General features: G+C 40.8%; 1 protein-coding gene across 2 annotated transcripts; it reads left to right on the top strand.

The window, feature by feature from the left end:
* The first annotated feature begins 4918 nt into the window (after positions 1-4918).
* CD74 (CD74 molecule) lies at positions 4919-26140 on the top strand. Of its 2 annotated transcripts, XM_015819927.1 has the most exons (10): positions 4920-5109; positions 9842-10017; positions 10907-10971; positions 11401-11463; positions 14023-14118; positions 14473-14536; positions 19779-19967; positions 23075-23143; positions 23230-23289; positions 24326-26140. In XM_015819927.1, exons 1-9 carry the CDS (start codon positions 5063-5065, stop codon positions 23274-23276), a joined length of 816 nt encoding a protein of 271 aa, XP_015675413.1. In that variant the 5' UTR covers positions 4920-5062; the 3' UTR covers positions 23277-23289; positions 24326-26140. The 2 variants fall into 2 exon arrangements, with proteins under 2 accessions (XP_015675414.1, XP_015675413.1); XM_015819928.1 differs by lacking the exon at positions 23075-23143 and having other exon boundaries at positions 4919-5109.
* The last annotated feature ends 394 nt before the right edge of the window (positions 26141-26534 follow it).

The raw sequence follows: 26534 nt of genomic DNA, 5'->3' as shown, positions 1-26534 counted from the left end.
GAAACAGTGAGGGAACGGCCCCCACTGCCTTGGCCCTGGCCCAGGCTGGCCTGGAGCCAATGTACAATTTTGTGGCCATCTATGCTGAAATGCATTCAGTCTTAGCTCCACAAGGCCATCTGGAAACAGCAAGGGACCAGCCCCGCCCTCTGGGTGCATGCTGGGGGGGTGTCACCCTTTGTGAGGAATGAAGAAATGGACCATGTCTTGGCGCTTGCCCCGGTCCCACCCCCTTCTGCCAGAGACCCTCAGATCTGTCCCACTCCTGCCCAGGCCCCCACAGGCACTCTTGACGCGAACAATGTAGAGCTGGCCATGCCTACCCAGTAGGCCACACCCACTCCATCCACGCCCACCCAGTAGGCTGCACCCACCCTGGCCACACCCAACCAGCCCCCACCCCCGAGGGCAACCGCAATGCTGATGCGGCCCTCAATAAAATTGAGTTTGACACCCCTGATTTAGGCTATTGTACTGTTACGTTTCACCATAAAAAACCCTATCCATGAGATTTTTTTCCCTTTTTTTAACTGACCATCAGGCCTGGTGCTCTTAGATCATCTCCACAGCAGGATTATTTAATTGATACTAGATTTTTGTTCGATGCTTAACTTTAAATATGTAAATTCCAAGATATTTCAAGTTTATACTGTTGGGGTATAAATTATAGCTTAGTACAACTGGGAGATAATCAGAATGGGAAAATGAGCTGAATTTTCATTTTCAACATCTTCTATCTAATCCATAGCTGACTTTGGTAGGCAAATCAGCTCCAGTCTAGATATGGAATCTGGCACCATTTTGAAACCTTTTCTTTTTCTTCTGATGGACAGAAAATAGATGAAACTTCCCCCCAAAAAGTGATAGTTTTTTTAATCGCTGCATTTCATAGATCTTTTAAATCTAAATAACTGCTAAAATAGCAGGAATGGGGCTGAATCTCAATGAAAAACAGAAACATTAACTGCTTAAATCTAATATATACTTCACAATAGAAGTTATTTCTTTTAACTGGATACTACCTTAAATAAAAATTTATACCTTTCAGTGTCTACTTCTTTTCTGGCAGTGAGATGTGTGCCATAAAAACCATTTGCCCCAGCTACCATCTTCTTTTGGTTCCATCTTTGCCTTTTGGAGAAATCGTATGTAAACTATTTTGCTTCTGGGAGGCTGCCTAGAAGATGGACAGTACCTGTGCAGCTGTTGACCTGTCTCTTTAGGCCCTCTCCCCAGCCACCACAGCAATGTTGGCTATAAAAAACTGTGTGGAGAGACTATTGGTGATGACTGTGTAGAAATAAACATAAAGCAGATAGAGATACTGTTCTCCAGTAGTAGGACTTGCAAGGAGCAGTAATTGAGAGAAGCAGTAGTAGGAGATATAGTACCACTTGGGAAGAGTGGGGTAAGTGAGCAGTGAATTCCAGCCTGTGAATGTTTGTGTATGTGTTGCCGAGGGAGCTATGTTGTGTTGGCTCTGGTGTTTTGGAGCTCACTGGCTTGAATATACTTAAAGAAACCTGTGACAGCTTCCTCTTCTGAAAATAGTTTAGAGAAGCAGTCCCCACAATTTCTTCGTACTCTCATTCTGTGAAAAATGGCATCTTGAAAAAAAAGATTTCCTCTTTTTGTGTGCAAGCTTATTCATGTAAAAGTGACTCGTTAGTAGTGCTTAGTGCTACTAAGCAGGCACTCATTCTCAACAGAACGTTGTAATTACATAAAGCTTTTGAGAATATAGCACATTGCTCGCAAAGCATGCTATCATGGTTTTGTTCTAAATGTTCTGTGGTTGCTCTGTAAATGAATTCTCCTTTTACCGTCTCCAAAATCAGCTGATCTAAGTGTTTTCTCACTGAAACAAGCACAATGTCTATTGAGATGCTGAGATTCACCTCAATAGGGAGTTGGTATTGGCTATTGCCACTGTTGCTAATAAAATTCTATTTTAGTATTAATTTAATCAGTAGCAGGTAGTGAAGAAAAGCCTGCATTTCCTACCTCTTAGAGGTAGCAAGACATACCTCATGGTCCATACTCTTCAATAAATTTCTCTTTAATAAGACGTTTAATATTCTCCTTAATAAGACATTTTCCCTTAATACAATCACTAGGTGGCAGTACTATCTAACCATGGCTATTTGAAAACAAAAGCTGGGTTGGGCCTAGTTAGTATTTGGATGAGAGGCCATCAGTAAATCCCAGCCTTGTAAAATAAACTGGGAAGAAGAAGGTGGTAAAACCACATCTCTGTTGTTAAAGAGAAAACTGCATGCATATCAATCAAATCTTTATTAACACTCATAGACCAACATAAGGGTGGGATGCAAACAACATTTTTTTTAAAAAAAAAGCTAAAAAAATATTAAATTAGTGGGAGCCAAGGTGGCCCAAACTAGCAGCTCCTGGAAAGAGCTCCGAACCTCTCCTCTGGCTCAATCTTTTGACAAAAAAGCCACAAGAAGAGAACCCATAAATCTAAACTATATGAGTATTTCCTTAGAACACTAGGAAATATACAGTATTTGATTTGGAGACGGAAGACGCCCACATTTGTGAAGTTTATATTCTGAACTGTAAAAAGTTACTCTCAGTAAGGCCCATTTTGCTCAGAAGCAGCCCATCAGTTACCCCCAGGTCTTCTTCAAGGTGTTGAGCATTGGTGGAAAACCTGCCACAAAGGACTGAGTAACTTGCTGTGATGTATGAAAGCTACAGAATGTGTATACAGTACTAACTAAACCATGGGAGCATGTGTTCATCTCCTTTGTCCCTGTCTTTCCCAGGACCCGTTGGTTTTCTAATACTTTTAGTCAGTGCTTTTTTTCTAAAAAAAAAAAAAAGGTGCCGGAATTCACACACGTCATACAACCCGCCTTGCCTACCCTACAAGGTTCCATCCAAAAAAGGTGCCGGAACTCCGTTCTGGGCGTTCTATGGCAAAAAAAGCCCTGCTTTTAGTAGGGGAATATTCTGGCCTCATCTCTCAACTGAATGTGCAGATCAGGTAGCCATTGGGAAAGTATTCCCTAGCAATCGGTTGCCTTCCCACATTAAAGAAAGCATATAAGTTAAACTATGCCTCCTGGCTGTTTGGGAAAAAGCAGATTTAAATCATGATTTGACTATTTAAACCTTGCTGCTGAGGATTAGGACTCCTCTCAAGTAGATTTTAGATTAAAAGGGGCTTCAAAGGAGAGAAGATGATTGGAAAGCCCAACCGACCAGCAAAATCTACTCGTGATGCTGGATTTTATCTTATAATACGATACTACAAATTAGGAAACTGTCCAGATTCTCAGATCATCTCTTTGTATCTTAGTCTATTACAAATTGTAACCTAAATTTTAAAATTCTGCCTGACAAAACTAGGCCTCTGATCTATTTCAAAAAATTATTTTAAAATAAATGAAATAACGGCCATACTTCTATTTGTTTTAGCACTGCTAAGGAGCCTATAAGAACTGTTGGGCATATAATTCCAATGTTTCTTAATCTCAAATTGAGAAATACTGCATTATCCCTATCCAGAAAGCAGTTATTTCCACAATGCAGAATGAAGGAGTTATCAACTAATATCCTACTTCTCATCTCTATTCCTCTGCCATTATGTACAAAAAAGAGTTATAGCTGGAATAACCAAAGATGATTCCTTTTTGGATGTCCTTGCTAATTGTTTAATATATTGATTCAGTGGTTCTGAAAAATTCTTTGGAGTGATCCTTTTGGTAGATAATGTATAGATAATGTAAATTCTTGCCTCTTAATGTCTTTTTTCTTGATTTTGCCTGCCCTTTAATTTTTTTTGCCAGTCAATGTTTTGATATTTCCTGATACTTAATCTATATAAATAAAAATGTAAATGTTCATTTGTTCAAAATCTTAAATCTCCGAAAGTTCTTCACCGATTGCTTTGAAAGTTTGACACAACGTTGCATTCGAATATGCGCGTGTTTTTATATACCTATATTATATAGTCACACCTGTGACAGGTAAAAACATGCTTTTTTTTGAAAAACAGCACCATCTGTTGGACGTAAAAGCAACACATGCTAGACAATGGAACAACAAAAAATATTGTATACCCACAAGCATTGTGAAATTAAACATATTAGAAACGTGTGCTTTCTCTTTTCTTTCTTTTCCATTTAACCAGACTGAGCCACAGCAACGCGTGGCCGGGTACAGCTATAAATAATAAAATGATATAGGTACAGAGACAGATTTTGAACTGAGTGGTGTATTCTTGCTCTGATCTGGATGTAAGAATTGACTAGGAATTTGCAAACTAAACTGGAAATTTCCCTCAATCATTTTCCAACAAGAACTAGTTGAGGATAAGACTCTCCAAAGTTCGAATTCCACATCCTGCTCTGGGGCTGAAGTTTCTGTGAGAATTTTACCTACAAAAACTTTCTCATTGAGGGATGGAATGGATCCTGAACTAGAAGCTAGATTCCTGTCAGTTGTCATTCATTAAAATGCATGCAAAAGTACTCTCAGGAAGAGACACCATTTTGTGTATGGAGAGAGTCAAAATAGCTGGAATAGGGAGACAACATCAACATGAACAAAAGCTGTGAACTACAATTTAGTCAGTCTGTTATTTGACCTGAATTTGAAGGAATGTCTATGTATCTGTACAGAGCTCCTAACATGTCACAATTCTTTGTTCCCAGTAGTATTTATTCTTTGGTGAAGTAGCTACAAAATCATTAACTATGGTAAAAGCCAGTTTGATAAAGAGATTGCATGCTAAGTATTGGATGAAACCAAGAACAGCCACAGGCTGCCTGCCAACAGGTGATGTCATTTGAGTACCCAATGACATCTCTTAGAAATTAAATCTGAAATAAAAATGCCCAATTAGATTACTTCATTATAATAAAGTGGGCAGAGTATCGAAGGGTATTTCCAGTTACCTATTACTTTCAACTTTCACTTCCTTCATTTGCCTTTCAAGAAACACTTGAAAAGCCCAGCAAACTTTTTAAAAGTTCCCATTTTCCAGTCATCAAGCCCACTGCCAGAACTCTGCAGAACTGAGGCAATTAAGACCATGGAGGATGACCATATTCTTCTCCCACCATCTCGACCACAAGCAAGGTATTTGTAGCTACCACTCCTTTATTTCCTTGGGCTGAGTTTTGAGTTTTCAGTATTGCACCCTCCGTTGTATTGAAAAATAGGGGACATTTGATGTAGGTGAGAGAGATGGTAATTGGCTGGTCCTTCTGCAACATCTCCATTGTGTCCAGAAACATTGGTGCTGATACTAGAAGGAATTAAGACAAGGGTTTAAGTTGACCCTCAGTCTATGATGCCCTCCACATGGGTTGGTTTACAATTCCAAGCATCCCCTCTCACATGCTGGTCATTATGCTAAATGGGAGATAGTCTGTTCCAACTGGAGGGAATCTGGTGGCAAAAGTCACGGTTTGGATTATATGGATTTTCAAAATGGAAGAAAAAGGAGTCATGAGAGGCACTGAAGTTGTAGCATTATGAAAATTTACATGGAAATAAACCCATTTGTATCCACGGGGTTGTGTGAATAAATATATGTCGGATGATATTGCTTAGATTATTTTTATTTTTTGTTAAACTATGATTTATTGAATTGGCTTTACACTCACGCCACATCATAAACTATGTTTTATAAATCACAATGGCTGGGTTCACACTATATGCTAAGTCTCAAACCAACCATATTTTGACTTAGCACAAGATTATACACCTTGTTCAAGGTTAGATATATTTCTTACCCCTGAATCTTTTCATGCCTGGCTTGCTTCATTAGCACAATCAATCAAGGGCACATCTCTCAAGCTCACCAAAAAGTTGAGACACAGTGCCTGGTGCTTAAGAAAACCAATCAGGTCGTATGGAGGCCACAGCCATAATATGTTTAATAACATATTAAGTTATGTGCTAAAACTAAATAAGTATTGGAGCTATTTTTTAATCGCTGGCAAAGAATTATAAATTTTCTCTGGTACTTCACCATTTTCCTTTTTTTTTTTTTTACAATGGTGCTTTGAAAAATACAACTCAATTCTCTCTTCCTCTCCTTTTTCTTCCTTTCTAAGCGGTAAAAAAATATTCACTTGTTTTTTTGCATTGAAAGTCTCATTTTTAAAACATACTTGTAGCCACCAATTGTCCTGTTTGCTTTTTCATCATTATTTATTCTGCCCTATAGAACTACTTCGTACATTTTTTTTACAAAAAAGGACAATATTGCTTTCATTTTTGCTCCCCAAAATTCATTACATAGGCATCTTACCGGTTCTTTAAGAAAAGCTAAAAGTCTACTGTGTTACTTTTACAATACTCCTGCAAAATGTTCAGGGCTTCATAAATCAGCAGAAATGTGAATTTGGGTTCTCATATTCCCACACCACATTTATATTTGTTACTGTGCCAAAAGTTGTATCTTATGTCATCAGATGCTGTATGGGGAAAAGTAATCCTTATTAATAGAGACCATTTTTAGGGAATTATAGCGCTGTAAAGCTGGCTACTATAAGACATCCAATAATCAAAGCCAATCATTTAATAGATTCCAGATGATTAGCTGTTTCTAGGGTGAAATGTGTTCAAAAACCTCTCATCTATACTTCAGTTAGGAGCACACTTTCTAGTTCCTACTGAGTGCATATTGGTATAACTTGCAACTAAAATGCTAAACCCTAGAGGGTTTTTTTTCTCAAGGCAACACCCCAGTATATTCTGCTTTTGGATCCACTCTAAGTTATTTTAAAATGGAAGATTGCCCAGAGTATATTGGTACACTCAGTGAATGGCAATATCTACCTAACACTATGTGATCTCAGAAGATCTCAGAAGGAAGGTCTGTCCTGAGTGGTACGTAGGTGGGGAACTGCCTGGCGTTTCTAAATCAGGAAGTTGAAAGAACATTCTGGAAGAAAGTGAATCACATCGGTAATGCTGCCAAGTATTGTGCACGAATGCAGTCAACGAGAATGTAGTTAACTGAGGACTTTTTCATCTTTTAAAACTTACTGATATTGACAGAAATAAATCTTGAGCAATCAGGCAGTGTAGTTTTATGATAATTAGTTAGAAGATGATCATAAGTGGAATTCTTTAACCTGCCAGAAGGACTTTCCCCCAGTTGTCATATCTGTCACGTCAGTTAATGTATTTCAGTTTTTGCCTCTTTTCCAGAATTGTCTGGAGAAGACACAACCACTCTAGCAGCAAGCAGATATAGTATTTGACAAGATTAAACGAACATGCTAGTTCTGGACACAGTTGAAGGAAACCATACTGAAAGTCCCTCTTCGTTGCTTATACCTGCATATAAAACTTGGCACATGGAAAAGCCTCTTCTAGGATAGTGTTGCCCAACATATCCATCTTTTAAAAAAACTGGTGACTTTTCAAAAGTCCTTCGTCTGTAACCTGCAACTGCCTCTATAATCAGTCAATATATAAGTATCCTGATTGTTCAAAACTCCACCTGTTTTTTACATGTCACACATCTTGATTATTTTTGACCACACACACTGTGGACCTTCCTGAAACAGTCATAAAGTGCACGTGTACAAGAGAAGTGGCCAGAACAAAAACTTCGATTTGTTATACTCTCATGTTGCGCAGTGAAATATTTCTTCTCTTTCACTTTCAACTTCTATTTTCCAAGCAACAGATCCAAATTAATGGATCAGATAAAGGTCTCTTGGGAATTTCCCAGTTTTGTTTTTGGACCAGGTCATTTTGTGAGCTTTGGGAGGGGAAGACGGGATTTTCTATAATTTGGTAGGGGACTTTTTTTTTTTAATTGGCCATGTATAATTTTTTTTTAATTTAAAGCCTATTAGACCGTATCCAGTTTGGTCTGTGTTATATATATAAAAAAATCATATCTTTATCTTGGGTTAGAAGGCAGGGGAGTTGCAAAAGAGGGAGAAAAATGGGGGGGGGCCCTCTCATTTTAGTCCATGATTTCCTACCTCTATTTTAAGAACAATCTAAAGATAGCTATTGTCAAGTCGTCCACTGTAGTGGGATATTTACATTATTGGTCATTTATTAACTTCCTTTGAGAAATTATGGAGTTCTAAGGTTTTAAAACCACTTGTTAAGATACCAGGAGTTACAACGAGCAGATCTCATATTTTTTTTAAGGAGCAGGTGGGGTGGATGAGCTTTTTTCTATTCTATCCCACTTTCAGTTCCCTGCACTGTTTGCTCAGGTGGGTGGTGGTGGAGTATATACTTAAGTGCCTCTATGCCAGTGATGGTGAACCTTTTAGAGACCGAGTGCCCAAACTGCAACCCAAAACCCACTTAGGTATCGTCGGGTGCTGGGTGGGTGTGGCCATTGGGTCGGCGTGGCCCATTGGGTGGGTGTGGCCCATTGGGTGGGCGTGGCCCATTGGGTGGGCGTGGCTGCGGTGGTAACGGCAGACTGGGTGGGATTAAAAAGTTCAATCAATCAATTCCAACTTTGTGAGATCTTTTTTTTCTGTGAAAAGTTGAAATTGATTGATTGATTGAACCTTTTTTTTTTTTTTTGCACACGGTGGAGGCCTAAAGCGAAAAGGTTTTATAAAACCCAGCTGAAGGACTAGGACTGGGGCGAAGGCGCGCGTGCCCACAGAGAGGGTTCTGCATGCCACAGGTTCGCCACCACGGCTCTATGCTATGCTACATTTGGCAACTTCCAAAGGGAGGGATTTCCATGAGGGAAAAGGAAAAAGATACAGGTAGTCCTCCACTTATGACAATTGTGCTCAAAATTTCTGTTGCTAAGTGAGTCATTTATTAAGTGAATTTTGCCCCATTTTATGATCTTTCTTGCCAGAATTGTTCAGTGAATCCCTGCATTTGTTAAATTAATGACACGGTTGTTAGTGAACCTGGCTTCCCCACTGACTCTGCTTGTCAGAAGGTCACAAAAGGGGATCACGTGATCCCAGGACACTGCAGCCCTCATAAATATGAGTCTGCTGCCAAGCGTCTGAATTTTGGTCATAGGGATGCAACAACGGTCGTAAATGTGAAAAAATAGTCATAAGTTACTTTATTCATCGACATTGTAACTTTGAACAGTCACTACAGGACTACCTGTAATGCCTTCATTTGCTCTTTCTCTATAGTTCTTTTTAATTTTAATGAAACCACAAGGGGGGTGGATCACGGAGTCTTTCTGCTATCTCAACTAACCTGGTAATTATTGCAACAGGCAGAGGTTTGCATTAATAAATGGAAGAAATGTCTAAGCCAGTGGTTCTCAACCTTTTTAATGCCGTGACCCCCAACCGATCGTAAGTCGAGGACTAAACCGGTCGTAAGTCGAGGACTAAACCGGTCGTAAGTCGAGGACTAAACCGGTCGTAAGTCGAGGACTAAACCGGTCGTAAGTTGAGGACTAAACCGGTCGTAAGTCGAGGACTACCCAACCGGTCGTAAGTCGAGGACTTTCCCTGCCGGGGAGCGCCGCACATGCGTGGTTCCGCTCCCTGCACCGGCTGAGGCGTAGCTGGCAAGCGGCAGAGACGGAGCAGGCCGACCACCAGCTGGCCCAGCTCAAGGGAGGTAAGGCATCCGCCGGAAAAGGGGGAAAAAAATGGCGGACAGCCTTGCTTGGCGACCCCTGTGAAATGGTCAATCGACCCCAAATGGGGTCGCGACCCATAGGTTGAGAACCGCTGGTCTAAGCAAAGTGTATCCCTAGCAGAATCCTGCAAATGTGCATTCATCGCCACTGCAATGCAGATGTTTCAGTATAGGACCTGGGGTTAGAGAGGGAGGGACAGACATTAGGATGACTGGGTGAGTACTGACACACACCTCTTATATTTGGCAGAAGTTCTTGCAGCCGTGGGACTGCCTACACTGTCTTTTCTCTCCTGGGGGCCTTGCTCCTCGCTGGCCAGGCTGTGACTGTCTACTTTGTGTATCAACATGACAACCAGATCAACAAACTGACCAAGAACACCCAGCAACTGAAACTGGACTCCCTGATTGGCAGCATCTCTAAAAGTTAGTAATAATAATAATAATAATAATAATAATAATAATAATAATAATAATAATAATAATAATAATAATAAAGTTGGAAGGGACCTTGGAGGTCATCTGGTCCAACCCCCTGCTCAGGCAGGAAACCCTATACCATTTCAGACAAATGGCCATCCAGTCTCTTCTTAAAAACTTCCGATGTTGGAGCATTTACCACCTCTGGAGGCAGGTTGTTCCACTGGTTAATTGTTCTAACTGTCAGGAAGTTTCTCCTTAGTTCTAGGTTGCTTCTCTCCTTGCTTAGTTTCCACCCGTTGCTTCTTGTCCTCCCTTCAGGTGCCTTGGAGAATAGCTTGACTCCCTCTTCTTTGTGGCAGCCCCTGAGATATTGGAACACTGCTATCATGTCCCCCCTCGTCCTTCTCTTTGTTAAACTAGACATACCCAATTCCAGCAACCGTTCCTTATATGTTTTAGCCTCCAGTCCCCTAATCATCTTCACCTTCTCCCCCCTTTCACTTTTAGCTGCAGAGCACAAAGATGATAGATGACCCTCACACAAGGTTTACTTGTGACTTCTTGTTTGCAGTTGCACAGGCTCATCATGATCTCTTTATTTAATCCTGCTTGGAAAAAGCCATCCGGTAGGAAAAGGGATTTTGAAAGTAATTTGTGGTTGAGTATGAAGGACAGGGTTTCTGACTCAAAGAAAGCAAGCCAAAATTTCTACTGGGCACACTCACACATTGCACAAAGGTAAACATGCTTCAGAGATTTGTCTGGATTATAGCCAGGGACTCAAATTCTTATGTCCTTGCTTTGACATAACTATAAGGGTAGGAGGCACCTGTGAATGCTCTTATGTTTATCTCTTTCTGTCTGTATTTTACAGTTTTCTTTCTTCCCACAGATGTCCGGTCAGGTCCAAAGATGGCAATAGCTAATGTGATGCCTTTGGCCCTGAATGAACCAGAGGTAAATACGAGAGACAGTGAAGGCCACTGCTCCTTTCCAAGACTTTTTGTTGTCTATGTGTGTTGAATTCCCATCATCTTGAGCTACTTCAGTGGGCAGTTCTGCAAATTCCGAAAAACTGGCTAGTTTTAAAAGTTCACCTTTCACAGCAGCTCAACCAAGGGTTATGTAGTGTTCTCAAGGCAACACGTTTTTGCACAAACTTTCATGGCGTTTGCAAACTAAATTGCACATGTTTAGAAATTTATGCACAAGTATATTTAGAGAAAATACACACAAAATGAGGCACGGTTATGTTTAAGTGACCTCAGTGCTTTCCTCATGATCACAAGAATAGACATGCCACCTACGTACTATAATTCCAGGGAAATGGGAGCTCCTTCTAATTTTCACTTTTCCTTCTCTAAATCTCTATTTTCTTTTCCACAGTTTTTGCTGATGGAAAACAAGCTGACTAACAGCACTGAGGATCAAGTCAAACGTCTGCTCTTGGTAAGGCTCTCGTGTTGTTACTTTTGCATTTTTGACAAAGCATTGTGTCTTGATTGTGGATAGTCCAACAAATCTGCATGCAGTGAGGCATGAAAATTTGAAGGAAAAGGCACATACACACACACTGCACCACACGCTGTTGTGTTCAAGCTCCTCTCAAGTCTATGGCTCCTCCTTGAACCTACCTTCCACCCAGCATTAGGCATTAGGGGAGAAGCATGCAGTTTGGACACAGTATGTAGCCTTAAACACAAGAAGACAATGGCAAGGTCACCTTCCTGCAAACTGTGTTCCGGATAGGCCTGCCATAGTTGTCAGAAAATGGATTGTCCTGGTGGAGAAACTGTGCAAGATGGTATCCCCATCCCTAGTAAGGTTGTGACAGCAGGAGAGCAGGCAGGATTTAGAAAGAGAAGGAAGGCTAGGTTGCTTATATGAGACCCAAATTTTAACTGTAGTGCCCCCAGCTCATATAGATTGGCTAAATGACTGGGGTTGTAAGAATGCATACAGACTTCTCGATTTATGACCATAACTGAGTCCCAAATTTCCATTGCTAAGCAAGTCAGTTATTAAAGTGAGTTTTGTGACCTTTCTTATGACCTTTCTTGCCACAGTTGTTAAGTGAATCACTGCAGTTAAGTTACCGATTGTTAAGTGAACCTGGCTTCCCCATTGATTTTGCTTGTCAGAAATTCACAAAAGGGGATCACATGATGCCCAGGACACTGCAACTGTCATGAATACATGCCAGTTGCCAAGCATCCAAATTTTCATCACATGACCATGGGGATGCTGCAATGGTTGTAAGTGTGAAAAATAGTAATAAGTCACTTTTTTCAGTGGCGCTGCAACTTTGAATGGTCACTAAACAAATGGTTATAAGTTGAGCACTACCTGTATGTCCCCTAGCTTAATTGTAAAAGATTTTGTAAGAAAACTATTCTAATGCCTAGAACAGGGGTCTTCAAACTTGGCCCTTTTATGACTTGTGGACTTCAACTCCCAGAATTCCTCAGCCAGCGTGCCTGGCTGAGGAATTCTGGGAGTTGAAGTCCACAAGTCATAAAAGGGCCAATTAAGCTATTCTCAGCAGAAAATTTGCCCTTCTTCCTAGTAAGAATCAGGTTTGAGACTTCATTAATTTTGTAAATCTTGTTAAGCCACTTTGCTTTTCAAGCAGCGAAGTTGACTGATGAATGTTTTTTCCCCTACATGAGAATCAGCAATGATCCTTGACTGCAGATGCATAAAATCTGTGGAGGAACTCAAACTCCGAGAAAAATGGGAGTGGGAAGTTCCTTCTTTAGTAAATTTTACAGAACCTAGCTGTAGTTTCTGCCAAGATCTAAGGAAGCTGCCGGTGAAAGCATAGCATATCAAGCTGGAACTTTTGGTGCAGCAGTTTGCACTGGTTAAGCTGATTAGCAGTTTGTTTCTTCAAGCAACAAAGCACACCTGTAATTCTGTGCTGGTTTTTTCAGTCAGTTATGTAACTGCTTTGGACCCTGGCCAGAGAGCTCCTCTTGCTAAGTGCTCTCACTTTAACTGTGCGAAGAGAGATGTACTTTTTATTTCAAGTTCCCTTCTTGGTTGATCTGTGGGTTTTAGGGCCACTCCCCAGCCTATGCATTCACATATACTCGATGTTAGTTATACTAGATGAGTGAAATGGATGTTTCAAAATCTCTTTGGCCTATCTGCTTTTCTCTTGATAAGAATTACATTCAGATTTGGAATCTTACTGAGCTGATTGTCAGTCCCATTAGGTAGATCAGGCTAGGAAATAAATTCTACAGTAGCTTTAGCCTTCTGAAACTCTGACATTGGATGTAACAACAGTCTCTTGCAACAATCTCATTGTACTACACCTTTTCATTCTTCCTATAATTCAACGAATTTGGGGAGGTGTCTGCCTAAACCACTTTCTAATGTCATCTGTTTCTGGACTTAAAAAAAAATCCAGCTTCTTTTGTCTAGGTAGCACCTGCATGTCTCCATCAAGGTCAGCTTCCTTATTCTTAACAAGGAAGAGAATTTAAGAAGGAAATTGGAGGGAGGAAAACTATGGGGTAGGGATGCCAGCAACCTATCCCATCAACTCCTGTTCTACTTAAATTACCGTTCAGAAGAATGCAGAGGTGATCCAGTTCAAACGTGCAAAACTGTTGCAGTCATGACTAGATGATCTTACATATTATGGCACTTTATTAGACAGCTGAAACCAAGTTGCTCATGATGTATAAACTAAGCCTGGTAATCAACCTGGTTCATACAAAGTCATCACACACGATGCTTCATTTGGGCTAAACATGTTGCAGGAAACTGACACCAATTGTTTCAATACGCCATAGTTAAACAAATCATAGTTTAGCATAATGTGAATTTATGCATAATCCTAAACCATGTATTAAACATAGTTTCTTGACCAAGCTGCAAAGGCTTAGCCACATAATAAGCCAAAATGAAATGAAAAGAATAATCAGCATATGACCCTGGCCTTGGTGCTCTTGAACAACGGCCCTTGTATCTTTTCTGTAAATATGTTTCTTTCTTTAGCGAGAAAACCCAACCAGAACTTTTCCTGAATTAAAAAGCAACTTCCTGGAAAATATGGGGCAACTGAAGATCCACATGGCTTACAACGACTGGAAAGTAAGTCTCTGTTGTTCCTGGAGTCATGTTCCTCCTCCTTAGATGTCCCTGATTTTCTCTCCTTATCCCCCATCCCTCTTCTGTGATTCTCTCATTCTTATCAAGATGCTGGACTGCCTTATTCCGATTTCTGCTATCACTGCGAGGTTCACGTATAGTGCCACCAGGAAGGCTCTGGATTTCTACCTTCCTCTCTACTTACATGAGAAGCATCTGCAGCTTCCCATGGATCTTCAATAGCCCTCTTTAGAAGATACGGATTATTCCCCAAGGGGTTAACAAAGAGGGGCAGAACTACAATGGCCTTAATTTAATATAATTAACCTTCAGTAATGATATCTGGTCTGTTTGCAGGAGTTTGAAACCTGGATGCACAAGTGGCTGATCTTCCAAATGGCCCAAAAACAGGATACAGAAGGTATGTATGCTAGACTTGAAGGAAACAAACAACTTTTAGGCATGAACTAAGGAAATTCTTGCAACCAAACGATGAATTCAACATTCAACTCAGAGCAGATCAAAATGTTATATTTTACTTGTGCTTATCACCCTAAAAAGGTGTAGGAAATGAATAGAAACAGCAAACAATATTCTAGAAGGCAGTTCCAAGTATTGCGATGCTGTCAAGCTTTGTGAGGAAAGTTAAATACTAAGGTATATGCAGAAGGGTCAGGATAGAATTTGTCTCCCTACATCCCATCTATGAAGCTTTACTTATAGAATAGAATAGAATTCTTTATTGGTCAAGTGTGATTGGACACACAAGGAATTTGTCTCCAGTGCACAAGCTCTCAGTGTACATAAAAGCAACAAGTGATAAATCATGATCATAATCATACATTCATCAGAAATCATAAGATACAACACTTAGTGATAGTCATAGGATACTAAATAAGCCATCAACATGAATCATACTAGGATATTAAATAAAATAAAACATTTAATATAAACCATAAGATACAAGCAACAAAGTTATAGTCATAAAAGGATGAGGAAATAGGTAATAGGAAAGATGAGAAGGATAATAGTAATACAGCCCTATTACGGTAGATAGTTTGACAGTGTTGTGGGAACTACTGTAGTTGTTTAGCAGAGTGATGGCATGGGGGAAAAACTTTCCTTGTGTCTAGTTGTTTTGGCATCAGTACAGTACAACACAGGTAGTCTTCGACTTATAACCATTCGTTTAGTGACCATTTGAAGTTACAAAAGCCCTGAGGAAAGTGAATTATGACCATTTTTCACAGGTACAACTGTTGCAGCATCATTATGATCATGTGATCAAAATTTGGGCACTCGGCAACTAGCCTGTGTTTATGATGGTTACCCTATCTTGGGGTCGGATGATCACCATTTGTGACCACCTCAGCTGGCTTCTAACAAGCAAAGTCAATGGGAAAAGCCAGATTCATTTAACGACCTCATGATTCACTTAACAACTGCAGTGATTCACTTAACTGTGGCAAAAGGGTCATAAAATGAGGCACAGCTCACTTAACAACTGCCTTGCTTAGCAACAGAAATTTTGGGCTCGGTTTGTGGTCATACGTTGAGGACTTCCAGTACCTTGCGTTATAATAACGAAGAAAGCCAATTTGGTTTAAAAAATACTCAAAATATGCACGTCTGACCAGCAATATCGGATGATGAGGTCAAGGAAGTGCACATCATGAGCATATCAGGGCACACTGTAATGTGCATGTACATATTATCAGGGTTCATAAGGGAAGAATGGGGTTGGGGGTGCGATGGCTCAGTGGTTAAAGACACTGAGCTTGTCAGCTGGAAAGCTGACAACCTGGATTTGAGACCTGAGAGTTGCACAACAGGGTGAGCTTCCGTTACTTGCTCCAGTTTCTGCCCACCTAGCAGTATGAAAGCATGTAAATACAAGTACATAAATAGACACCACTTTGATAGGAAAGTAACAGTGTTCCATGCACCTCGATGTATAGTTGTGCTGGCCACATGATCACAGAAATGTCTTTAGACAACACTGGCTCCCTTGTCTAAGAAACAGAGATGAGCCTCACCTCCTAGAATCAGACATCACTGGGCAGAGGAGACCTTTAGGGGAAGAACTCAGCAGTTACTGCTTTGTTTGACTGGAGAGAAGCCCCATGTTCTATGAAGGAATTCAAAGGTCCCATCTTGTAAATGGAAATCTCTTGTTCTGTTGCAAAGGGAATTTTGCCATTTCCACAAATTCCTTCTCTCCATCCTACATGGTCCTCCCATCCTCCAAACTAGCTGGGATGGAGAGTGGGAAGAGGAAAAACTCCCTAATTTGTGAGAACTAGATGAAAGTTTGGTTCCATTCTCAAACAAGCCAAGGCAAGCCCCTCACTCAAAGATAATGCTCTGCCTAGAAGGCGTTTCTAGATGCAAACGTGTTTTTAATTGATGCCAAGGGTATTGCTCCTCTCTTCATGCAAATGTTGCTTGAATTCAGTAGTCTTGTTGCCAGCTGTAAAATTATATTCTGTGCCCTTCAGTTCCTGTTTTGCATAAAATAAGACACTTGTCTTTGGCCCTGCAACAATATATTTCTGAGAGCAACATGTCCAGGGGAATTACTGAAGGAGGTGCCAAAGAATATTGCCATTTGGGTATAACTCATTGTGTAAAACGTTCAAAGCCCCTCTTGATGTAAATTGACCAAAGTCTTAAGCTGGGAAGAAAATGTCCATCTTTATTGGGTGTCTATATGTATCAAGAGTGATGCTCCATGCCAGTAGCAGATTAGGGCTGATCTCAGTGAGCAAGAGAACAAGAAGGATCTTAACGTGAAAAGCAGCAGCCAAGCCACTCCTGTCTCTTGTTGCCCCTTCTTCTTTGCCAGGTGTTCCCTGTCACCCATTGAAGGGACCGCTTTCAACACATTGGACATCATTTGGTGGGGGCAGGGTGTCTTTCTGAATCAATTAATACAAAAGTAGCATAGCGTACCTGATTGTTTTGCTTCTACAGGATGCCTGACTTGGGGATCCATTGTATCTGTAGCTCCTTGCCTTTCTACAAAGAAGAGGCAATGGACAAAATGTACACAATACAGGTAGTCTTTGACTTACGACAGTTCATTTAGTGACCATTCAAAGTTACAATGGCACTGAAAAAAAGTGACTTAATGACCAGTTTGTCCTGGGGCTGCGTGATCTCCTTTTGTGGCCTTCTGACAAGCAAAGGTTGCAAGTTGAGGACCACCTGTACCTGTTAACTTATTGAACCTGGTGGTTGATGAGCTTTTCATACTGTAATAGAGCCCAGATGGAAATAGAAGAGAAAGCATTGGAGGTCACAAAGCTGAAGAATCTCTCTCTCTCTCTCTCTCTCTCTCTCTCTCTCTCTCTCTCTCTCTCTGTGTGTGTGTGTGTGTGTGTGTGTGTGTCTGTCTGTCTCTGACTCCCTCCCCCTCTCGCCCCCCCTCTCTCACACACCTGGCAATAAGTGATTCATTTAATACTTCAGTTACAAGCTAGAAGTTGCATCTGTGAGGAAGGAAGACCAGAGGTGCAAATTAAGAGCCTCTTCAGTATAATTTAAAACCCATGGGACCATCTTAGGCAATTTAGCAACTCCCTCCCTAAATGATTCAAAAATGCTTCAGTAAGTTCAGTAACTTTATGTAACAAACTTGAGCACCAATCTTGAATTTAAAAAGAATGCTTCCTTCTGTGATTTCTGCGGTTTTTGAAATCAAACCCCCATGGCTGAGATTTTCATATCAATTAGCCACCCAGCAGTCATCAGCCACTGCCCCCCCCCGTTAGCGGAATTTATATTAATACTACCTCCATTAAACTACTCATTAGCGTTTGCTCTCATTAGGCTAAATGGTTTCCCTGGGAGCCATCCCAACGAAATAGCTGTCCTAATTAAAGTGGCATATTGTTACAAAAAGCATTATTTCCTTACCCTTCCCTTTTCCTTGGTGTAGCTACAATGGAACAACCTGTTTTGATGATTAAGGAGCAACTGACACAGTCAGCCAAGCCATATGTTAAAACTTTGCTTGGAGCTTCCAGACTGCTTGTGTGTGGTGCAAGGGCTATACAGAAGACTTGGGTGCTCCCTTTCCCTTGTAATGTTGTGTGTTGTGTATGCAAAAGCCCCACCATCCTGGGTCAAACTGTATTGAGTGCTTCTCCCTGAGAGACTGGTTTTCTGGAGTGTAGTTGTGCCACCTTCTGAAAAACACTTTATTTCTGAATTATACTCAATACATACATTTGTCATATTTAATTTTATCAGCATTGGAGAACTGCATCTCTTCTGACATAGCTGAAATACAACTCCCGCCATTCCTCCTCTCATAATTTTTGTTAATTTTACATCCAAACTTAAAATACAAACTCTAAAAGAAAAAAGAAAACAAGAACAAGGCAAAATGATAAACTAAGACAAAAAATGGGCATAAAAACCCCATACCCATAAATTGTCCCCCTCCCACTTGAATACCGATAAGTATATTTCAACCATAATAGTTCCCTCCCTTGAAAACAGATCCAGTTTATGAACTTTTACAACTCTGTTAACCAAACCAGTTTGAACTACCATCTATCCACTATAAGAAAGAATAGATAACAGCCAACAGTAAAGCTAAACTTCAAAGCCCTCTGCTAACAATCTATTGTAATTAATGTGCAGAAAGTCCACAATGACTTCTAATCTATCATAAACTACTGCAATTATTAACTCTGATCCCTCCAGGATCAAATATCTTGAATATTTGAAAACTCCATCCATTCCTGGCCATTCTCCAACATTGGAGGTTTTTAAAAGGAGAGTGGACAACCATTTGCCTGAAATAGTATAGGGCAGTGATGGCAAACCTTTTAGAGACCGAGTGCCCAAAAACTGGTCCCGCCCCTGCTCCACCCCATCCTGCCCCCACCCCGCCTGCCTGCAGGGCCAATTACCGCCTCCAGGGCCTGCCACAGATCGCCTAGCACCGCCATGGCGGCCATGCCCTCTGCCTGTGCCCCGCAGCATCAACTCTGCGCGATGGGGCGTAAGGGCAGAGTCTTGTCTATGCTGCCTGGCTGCCATGACCTTGACTGCACTGCTCCGTGTGGGCCACACTTGGGGGCAACTCTCCTCCAGGGGGGCTGCTGATGAGGGAGTCACGGGGGGAGGCAAAGCTGGGGCAACGGCACATGTGCCCACAGAGAGGGCTCCAAGTGCCGCCTCTGGCACCCGTGCCATAGGTTTGCCACCACTGGTATAGGGTTTCCTGCTTGAGCAGGGGATTGGGCTAGATCAGGGGTAGGCAACCTTGGCTCTTTTATGACTCATGGACTTCAACTCCCAGAATTCCTGAGCCAGCATGGCTGAGCCAGCTGGCTCAGGAATTCTGGGAGTTGACGTCCACGAGTCATAAAAGAGCCAAGGTTGCCTGCCCCTGGACTAGATAGAAGACCTCCAAGGTCTCTTCCAACTCAGTTACTCTGTTATTGTCCTTGCTGGGCGAGGTTGAGGGGAATTGACACCACAGCCTGCACTGACAGCCATACACTCCATATCATCATATGCTCTTTTCTGAAGGCAAGGGATGTGGTTATTGTGATTTACATGTGCTTTAAAAGGACAGCGAGAGTACTGGCAGTCAGCTCTAAACGTTAAATTTCCTTGGTTCTCCCTTTTTTTTTTTTTTTATAAAGGGAAAACCAAGTGTCAGAAGGAAGAGTGTGTTAAGGGTGTCCATCCAGGAAGATTCTGTGCCCATTGTGATGAAAAGGGGAACTATCTGCCTATGCAGTGCCTTCCCAGCAGTGGCTATTGCTGGTGTGTCTACAATAATGGCACAAAGATTGAGGGCTCTTCAATCCTTGGACGTCCAGACTGTGATGGTAAAGAGCTTTTTTCTGCTATCAAGGGGGAGAGTTACTCATATGATGGCTATGGTTATGAATATTAAATTTGTTTGCCGCCCATCTTGTAGTCTGAAGCGACTCTGAGTTGCTTGCTGTGCGATAAAATATCCAGACAATTATAAATATAAAAACAGATTAAAATTACAAAAAAATTAAACTAAAAGTCCATAAGTTTGGAGTGAAGAAATGGGGAGTGCCTTCTCTATTAATGCACCAATCACCTCCATCCAACAGTTTTTCCTTCAGGACACCTTAGCCAAGTTTTAAGGTGTTTTCTGAAGGCTAAAAAAGAGAAGGCAGATCTTACTTCCTATGCAAGGTATTCCAAAGGACGGGGCCAGGGCAGAAAAAGCCCTTCTCCTGGTTCCCACCAGTCAAAATTCCTTGGCTGATGGGATCCACAGTAGGCCCCTTGAGTGGGACAGGCCAACCCCACTGGGAAAAGATGGTTCCACGGATATCCCAGATTCATGCTTTAGATCAGGGGTGTCAAACTCGCAACGTTACGTGACCTGTCACGATGTATCGTGACTTTTTTCCCCATTGCTGGCAATCGGGTGGGCGCAATTTTGGCATGATGCATCCGGCCTGCGGGCCGGCAGTTTGACACCCCTGCTTTAGATGGCTTTAAAGGTAATAACCAACACCCTGAATTGCACCTGGAAGCAGATTGGCCTCCAGTAGCTGAGGCAGAGAGGTTGCTATTGCACCAGGGAGGCTGGTATTGCAGCAACGCTTCCATTTGATCCTGAGTCTTCCATCTGGAAACTTGGGGAGCATGGTCCCTGAAAGCCACAAGACTCTTGAATGACAACTGCCACTCCCCCTCCCCTGCCCTGTGGCCTTGGTTAGTGCCAAACCCTAACACCCTCCCTCCAGGCACATCTTTGAGAGGGGAACCTTCTCCCCCCCCCTCTGGAGTTAGCTGGATCTTGATAATGCATGCCAGGCCGATTTGCTTCTCCCTAATAAGATTGCAAATAAGGGGAAGGGGGGCTTGGCATTCATCATTACAACCAAAGTCCTGGGCCTCCAAGAGACTAATGTGTAGGGTCTGGGAATGAGTTCAGAAGGCTGGAATACACCACTGGTCTTAAGCATAGTTGGCATTTTCCCCTGCAAAAGCCTGCCTTTTGGCTCCCATCTATATGCCCCCCGCCCATCACCATTTGAATGAGTTGCCCCACTTTGCGACCTCCAGGTGATCCTTCCCCTTCAGCTCTGGCATCTCTCTCCTCTGAGGCAGAGGTCCTTCCCTTCCTTCAACCATCCTTCAATAATATAAAAATAAAATCAGTGGGATATTTGTGCTTGTTTTTATAAAACCAATGCATCAAATGCCTGGTTCAATGGAAGTGGTTGCAATTCCTAGTGAGTTTTCAAGTGCTCGTCAGAAAATGTTCATCTAATTTTGCTCTTTGTGTGCTTCATTCTTGAAAAAAGTTGTTCACAAATGTATACAATGCCCTCCGGCTATAGGCTGGTGAGACAAAATGATTTTAGAAAAATCCATTTTTTAAAATCAGGACAAATTATTTCTGCCACGCTTTCTGTAGTAAATTGCTTCATAAAGTCACCATCAGTAAATGGTTTTGATTTTTTTTTGCCATTAGATTTTCTGTCCCATAGCTTTCACAATAGAATCTGTTTGAGTTGTAAATTTGTTTAAAAAAATTATTGAGATGACAGACTTTTTAAAAATTCTGCGATTTTGTTTTTACAAAATGTTCCTTGGTATGCATTGAATTTGGCAGCACGTTTTTACATATAATCTCCTTCTGAATTGTGATCTTTGAAAACTGACACAATTCCTTACAAATTAAGCATAGTGCCATTTGTCTTGACAAAAAAAGTATTCAACTCTCCATTTTCCATTGAGCACTCTTAATCCACAATTTTCCTTTTTTAGGGTTTTGTTTTCTTTTGAGAGGATGTTGAAGCCGTGCTCGCGTAAAAAAATAAGCAACCATTTATTTTTCTAGTATTAGCAATGGCATATGTAATTATATCAGTATCATGAGCAAAGAGCTATTTAATTAATTTTTGCAGTTATTCTACCACAGCTGCTAAAAAGCTATTTTAACTTATTAAACTAATACAGCAAGTCCAAGTGCAATAATTAAATAAGAAAACTTACATGTCTGCTTCCCAACAAAAAAACCTAGAATGTTTTTTTTTTGTTGGATTAATATTAATAAACACCTGTCTTCACAGGCACACACCTCATATTATCAGACACATATTTGTTATTGCTTTCTATTTCTATTTGACTGTGTGGTGGGCACGGGAGGTGAAGTTAACACTGCTCTACACAGCGTTCCATAATCCATACTCATGTACCGTGTAATTGAGTCATGAAAAATATAGCTAAAAATCACATAATAATGTTAAAAGTTTACAATTGTGGGGCTGCCTTACTGCATGTGGGCCGCAGATTGGACATGCCTGATCTAGACCAAAGGGAGGGCTCCTTGTTCATAGACAAGCTAATCTAGGAGTATAGGTACATCCTGATCAGGAAAAAGCTAATCTTCATGAATTAATGGTCCAGATTTTTCAGTCTAGAAGCACTTTGCTTCTAGAAAAGTAGGGGGCTTTTTGTATAACCAGGACAGCTTTATCCCAGGGTTAAACAGTGTGTCAGTTGCATAGTTCCCGGAAAAAGAATAGCTGAAGATTTTGAAATACACACTATAAAGGAATATTGGTAAAAATTACAACATTTGCAGAGGTAGGAATTTGGTTAGGGAAAAGACAATTACATGTATCAGTGACTAGATACCCTTTATTGTTTTGTTTTGTTTTGTTTTTGCTGAAAATGGAAAAAAAGTAACTTGTGATTTATGGGATTAGAAAAGATAGCATATGGAAAGAAGGAAGCAATGACAGAACTATAGAGATGGAGGACAAAATATAAACGCATTTATAACTGCTGTAAAGATCAGAAGCCACTTCTTTATATCTTTTTTCTTTTCTGTCTTTTTTCTTGTATTTCTTTTCTTTTTCTTGAAATTTGTATTGCTTTTTTACTTTGTAAACCATTTCATATATATATACATATATGTACATATATATATTTATAGGAATAGCTGGTCCCACTGAACCAGTCCGCCCTACTCACCACAGCCCTGAAACAAAAAACCCCCAAGGAGGTAATAAACATTGCACTAATTAATTCTTTCAAATTAAGAAATAGATATTTCAGCTCTTTAAATGTGCTAATATTTTGTCTTTGCAGGCATTTTGGATCCTGAGAATGTGACCTATTCTGGAGATCAAAACTGATGGCTCTCTTCAGGTGACTTGAGAAGAATCCCATTCAATCTGACCAGAGGCCTCTCTAGGGCAGTATCCTGCTTCCCCAAATGCCTACCCACAGATTGCCACGGCAGCCTCTCCCAACTTAATACTCTTTAGATGGCTGGATGTTCTATATTGCACACTCTTTGGCTTGCTGGCTAGGAACTGTGTTGAAATCCCACCTATCTGGAGATACCAGGTTAAGTAGGGCTGGCCTAGGGGTAAAGGACATAAGCTCCATAGCTCCTCAACGTATTCCTTATTTCCCAGCTAATGCTACCCACCTCCGATTCAGAAATGCTAATAATAGTGACTTGTTCTTACATTAGCTACAAATATCTACCATGCAATAAAGAACTGCAGTTCAAATGTTATTCTGAAGAAAAGGAAAAAAAATATCTTGACTACATCCAATTGACCTAACATACTGCTGGATGTATAGATTTCAGAGATTCCATACTTATAATGCTTTAGATGCAGGTCCAGCTAGATTGCAGAACATATAAATGTCTTTACGCTTCATAATGCTGGAACAAAAAAAAGGTTTTTTTTAGATATACGCATGTGTGAAGAACACAGGTATGGATATAAAAGCTAAATGAGCAACTTCCTTGAATTGGTTTGATCAAATTTATTGTAATGGCACCTTACATATTTACAGCTGTGCGTTCAATAAATGTTGTTTAGAATAACTTGCAGGGAGAAAGGTCTGAATAAAAGGAGTTTGTGGCAGTACGTGGGTAAGTGAATAATGCTACAGTAATCCATAGGACAGGGGTAGGCAACCTTGGCTCTTTTATGACTCGTGGACTTCAACTCCCAGAATTCCTGAGCCAGCAAAAGAGCCAAGGTTGCCTACCCCTGCTATAGGATATGATTAAAACATACATGATTGGTTTGTATCTTGAAAATATGACATGGACTTTCCCACTCTAGAGAGACCAAATTAGACTAATATCTCTAAAAAACTAATCGTTTTGTTTCTGGAACTATATGGTTACCATTCACCTTTCTTTTTTCTTTTTTCTCCTTAGAAAATATGAAACAAGGAGGCCAGCTCATCAGCCTAAGAAAGCCAAATTACCTTCAGCTTGTTTCACTTTTGCTCTGCTTGGATGTTGTATTTCCTGAATTACAGTAGTAGCAACCGCTTTTAGATTTATCAGTTTAAGAATTATCCTTAAATGGAAAGGAGGTAAGGGTGAAAAGTAGCTTAATTATTACCGAGTGCAGTGCTGAGTGGAGAATTATTCTTTTAGAAAAGTGACTTATGCTTATCCAAGACTTTAACACACGAGCAAGAAATTTAGATGTTTCCCTGTATAATCATGTTCCCCCCCACCAGATTTTAATGGTTAATTGGTTGAGAAGTTCATTCGCTGCAAATATTTCATCATCAATCCTGTCCCATAGTTCCATTTGCCATCAAATAGGAATTTAAAACATGGCAAAGATGACATTTCTCTCAAATGCTTTCTTTGCAAGTTTTATTTCCCTCAGATTGCCTCTCCTGATTTTACAAAGCCCACCTATTCATATCATTTATTTACCATTTATATGATTAGAACAAAACCACTAAAAGAACTTTCCTGAACAGATCCCCTCCAGATGCACATTGAGATGACCAAGGTCAGAACCCTGGGCCAGCATGTAGGACAATGTTTCTTAACCTTGGCAATCTAAGATGGTTGGGGTCAACTGAGCCAATGAATTGAAGTCCGCACATCTTAAGAATTGCTAAGGTTGAGAAACCCTGCTCTAGGGATTTTGAAGGTTGCAGTTACACAATACATTTGATAGATGCTAGGATGGGGAATATGCTTTACACGGAAGGAGACATCCTTACTCCAGAAAGGCCAACCTTTCTAACTGGGTGGCATAGGTAGCTTATTTTCCCCCCAAGAAAAGCTTAGTAGGGTATTAAACTTTGATGTGTATGCATGCCTTCTTTAGTAGTATCTTTAACATAAGAATCTTTAGAATTGTTATTGAGCAAGTTAGATAAGCAGAGAAGTTTTTAAAACACTTCTAATTGATAGGCTCTCAAGTTTATACACCAATCCTTGTCTATGTTCTGTTAATGATATGCACCGAGTATATAATCACTGATAACAAACTAAGATGATTTTAATGATAAGCTTCTGCAAAATAAAAAAGTAACCAACTAATGAAGCACTCTTCTGCTGAAGTGGATGATTGACCCTTTCATATTCTAGCAACGCACAGGCTGCCTGAATATCCTCTCCTTTTGAAAAACTGCAGTTGCGGAAAGAAGATGCTGCGGTATTTTGCTCAGGAATTGCTAATGATGCTATTATTCCTGACATGCTCATTTGCCTGTGCAATCAGAAGGCAAGTGTGATGGGGATGCTGCCTTTCTTTTGGGCCGCTGCAGACTTCAGAGAAGGGGATCTATATAAAGAATGGCTTACACAGAACAGCCCATGCATGACCTTCAGAAGCAAGTTGCAACCATTTTAATGGGCTTCCTTCCGTAGTAACAGTGCAAAGGATTGAGGCCGTGGTTAAATTCTTAGAGAAAGTGAACCTTGCCAGTCACCCGTTTTGCTGACATCCACACTAGGTTGACCGCCACAAGGTGCAATGTATAGAGATGGGTTTAATATACTTTGGTCAGATCCAGTGGATGCAACATGCCACTACATAGTTATGCAGGTGTGGATGGAGTAATTGAAGGATCAAAACAAACACTTGGCTTACTTAAAAATACTTACGTGAAGAACCTGTTCCAAACACAAGTTTCCCCTTTTGTATTATTGTTTTCATATTTTGTAACAACATACAGTACTGCCTCTGGTAGCCTAATACATTAAACCAGCTGTCCCCAACCTTTCCTGCTCCGTGGACCGGCAGTGGGGGTGGGGGAGGAGAGAAAAGGGGATGGTTTTGAACACTCACCTGCCGCTTGCACGATCTGGTTCCCAATGGGCCATAAGCGTTATCAGTCTTCAAACGGGGGGTTGGACATCCCTGCATTAAACCATAAACCAAACATCTGCCATTTTTGCCTATGCAGCTAGTTTGTGATTTAGGGCATTGTATGAACAAAGAACACTACTGGGGAAAAAAAAAACTTGGCAAACCGTACGCAAGCGGGTTAAGCCGCTATAACTACTTTTTCAGCATAACCGATTATGATGGCTAGTGGATCTCTTGGAGGGATGAAGCAAAGGGGTACTAGCCAACATGTCAGAGGTAACGTGGAAATAATGAAATTTGTAG

Source organism: Protobothrops mucrosquamatus, unplaced genomic scaffold (assembly GCF_001527695.2).
Source record: "Protobothrops mucrosquamatus isolate PMUCROS unplaced genomic scaffold, P.Mucros_1.0 scaffold1020, whole genome shotgun sequence".
Lineage (NCBI taxonomy): Eukaryota > Metazoa > Chordata > Lepidosauria > Squamata > Viperidae > Protobothrops > Protobothrops mucrosquamatus.
This window is presented reverse-complemented; position numbering and strand designations above follow the sequence as displayed.

Coding starts and splice junctions, on each gene's coding strand:
- CD74 (XM_015819927.1), top strand. CDS start 5,063: ATGGAGGATGACCATATTCTTCTCCCACCATCTCGACCACAAGCAAG. Junction 10,018..10,906: donor GATTGGCAGCATCTCTAAAA/GTTAGTAATAAT, acceptor TTCTTCCCACAG/ATGTCCGGTCAGGTCCAAAG. Junction 14,537..19,778: donor CCAAAAACAGGATACAGAAG/GTATGTATGCTA, acceptor TTTTTTATAAAG/GGAAAACCAAGTGTCAGAAG.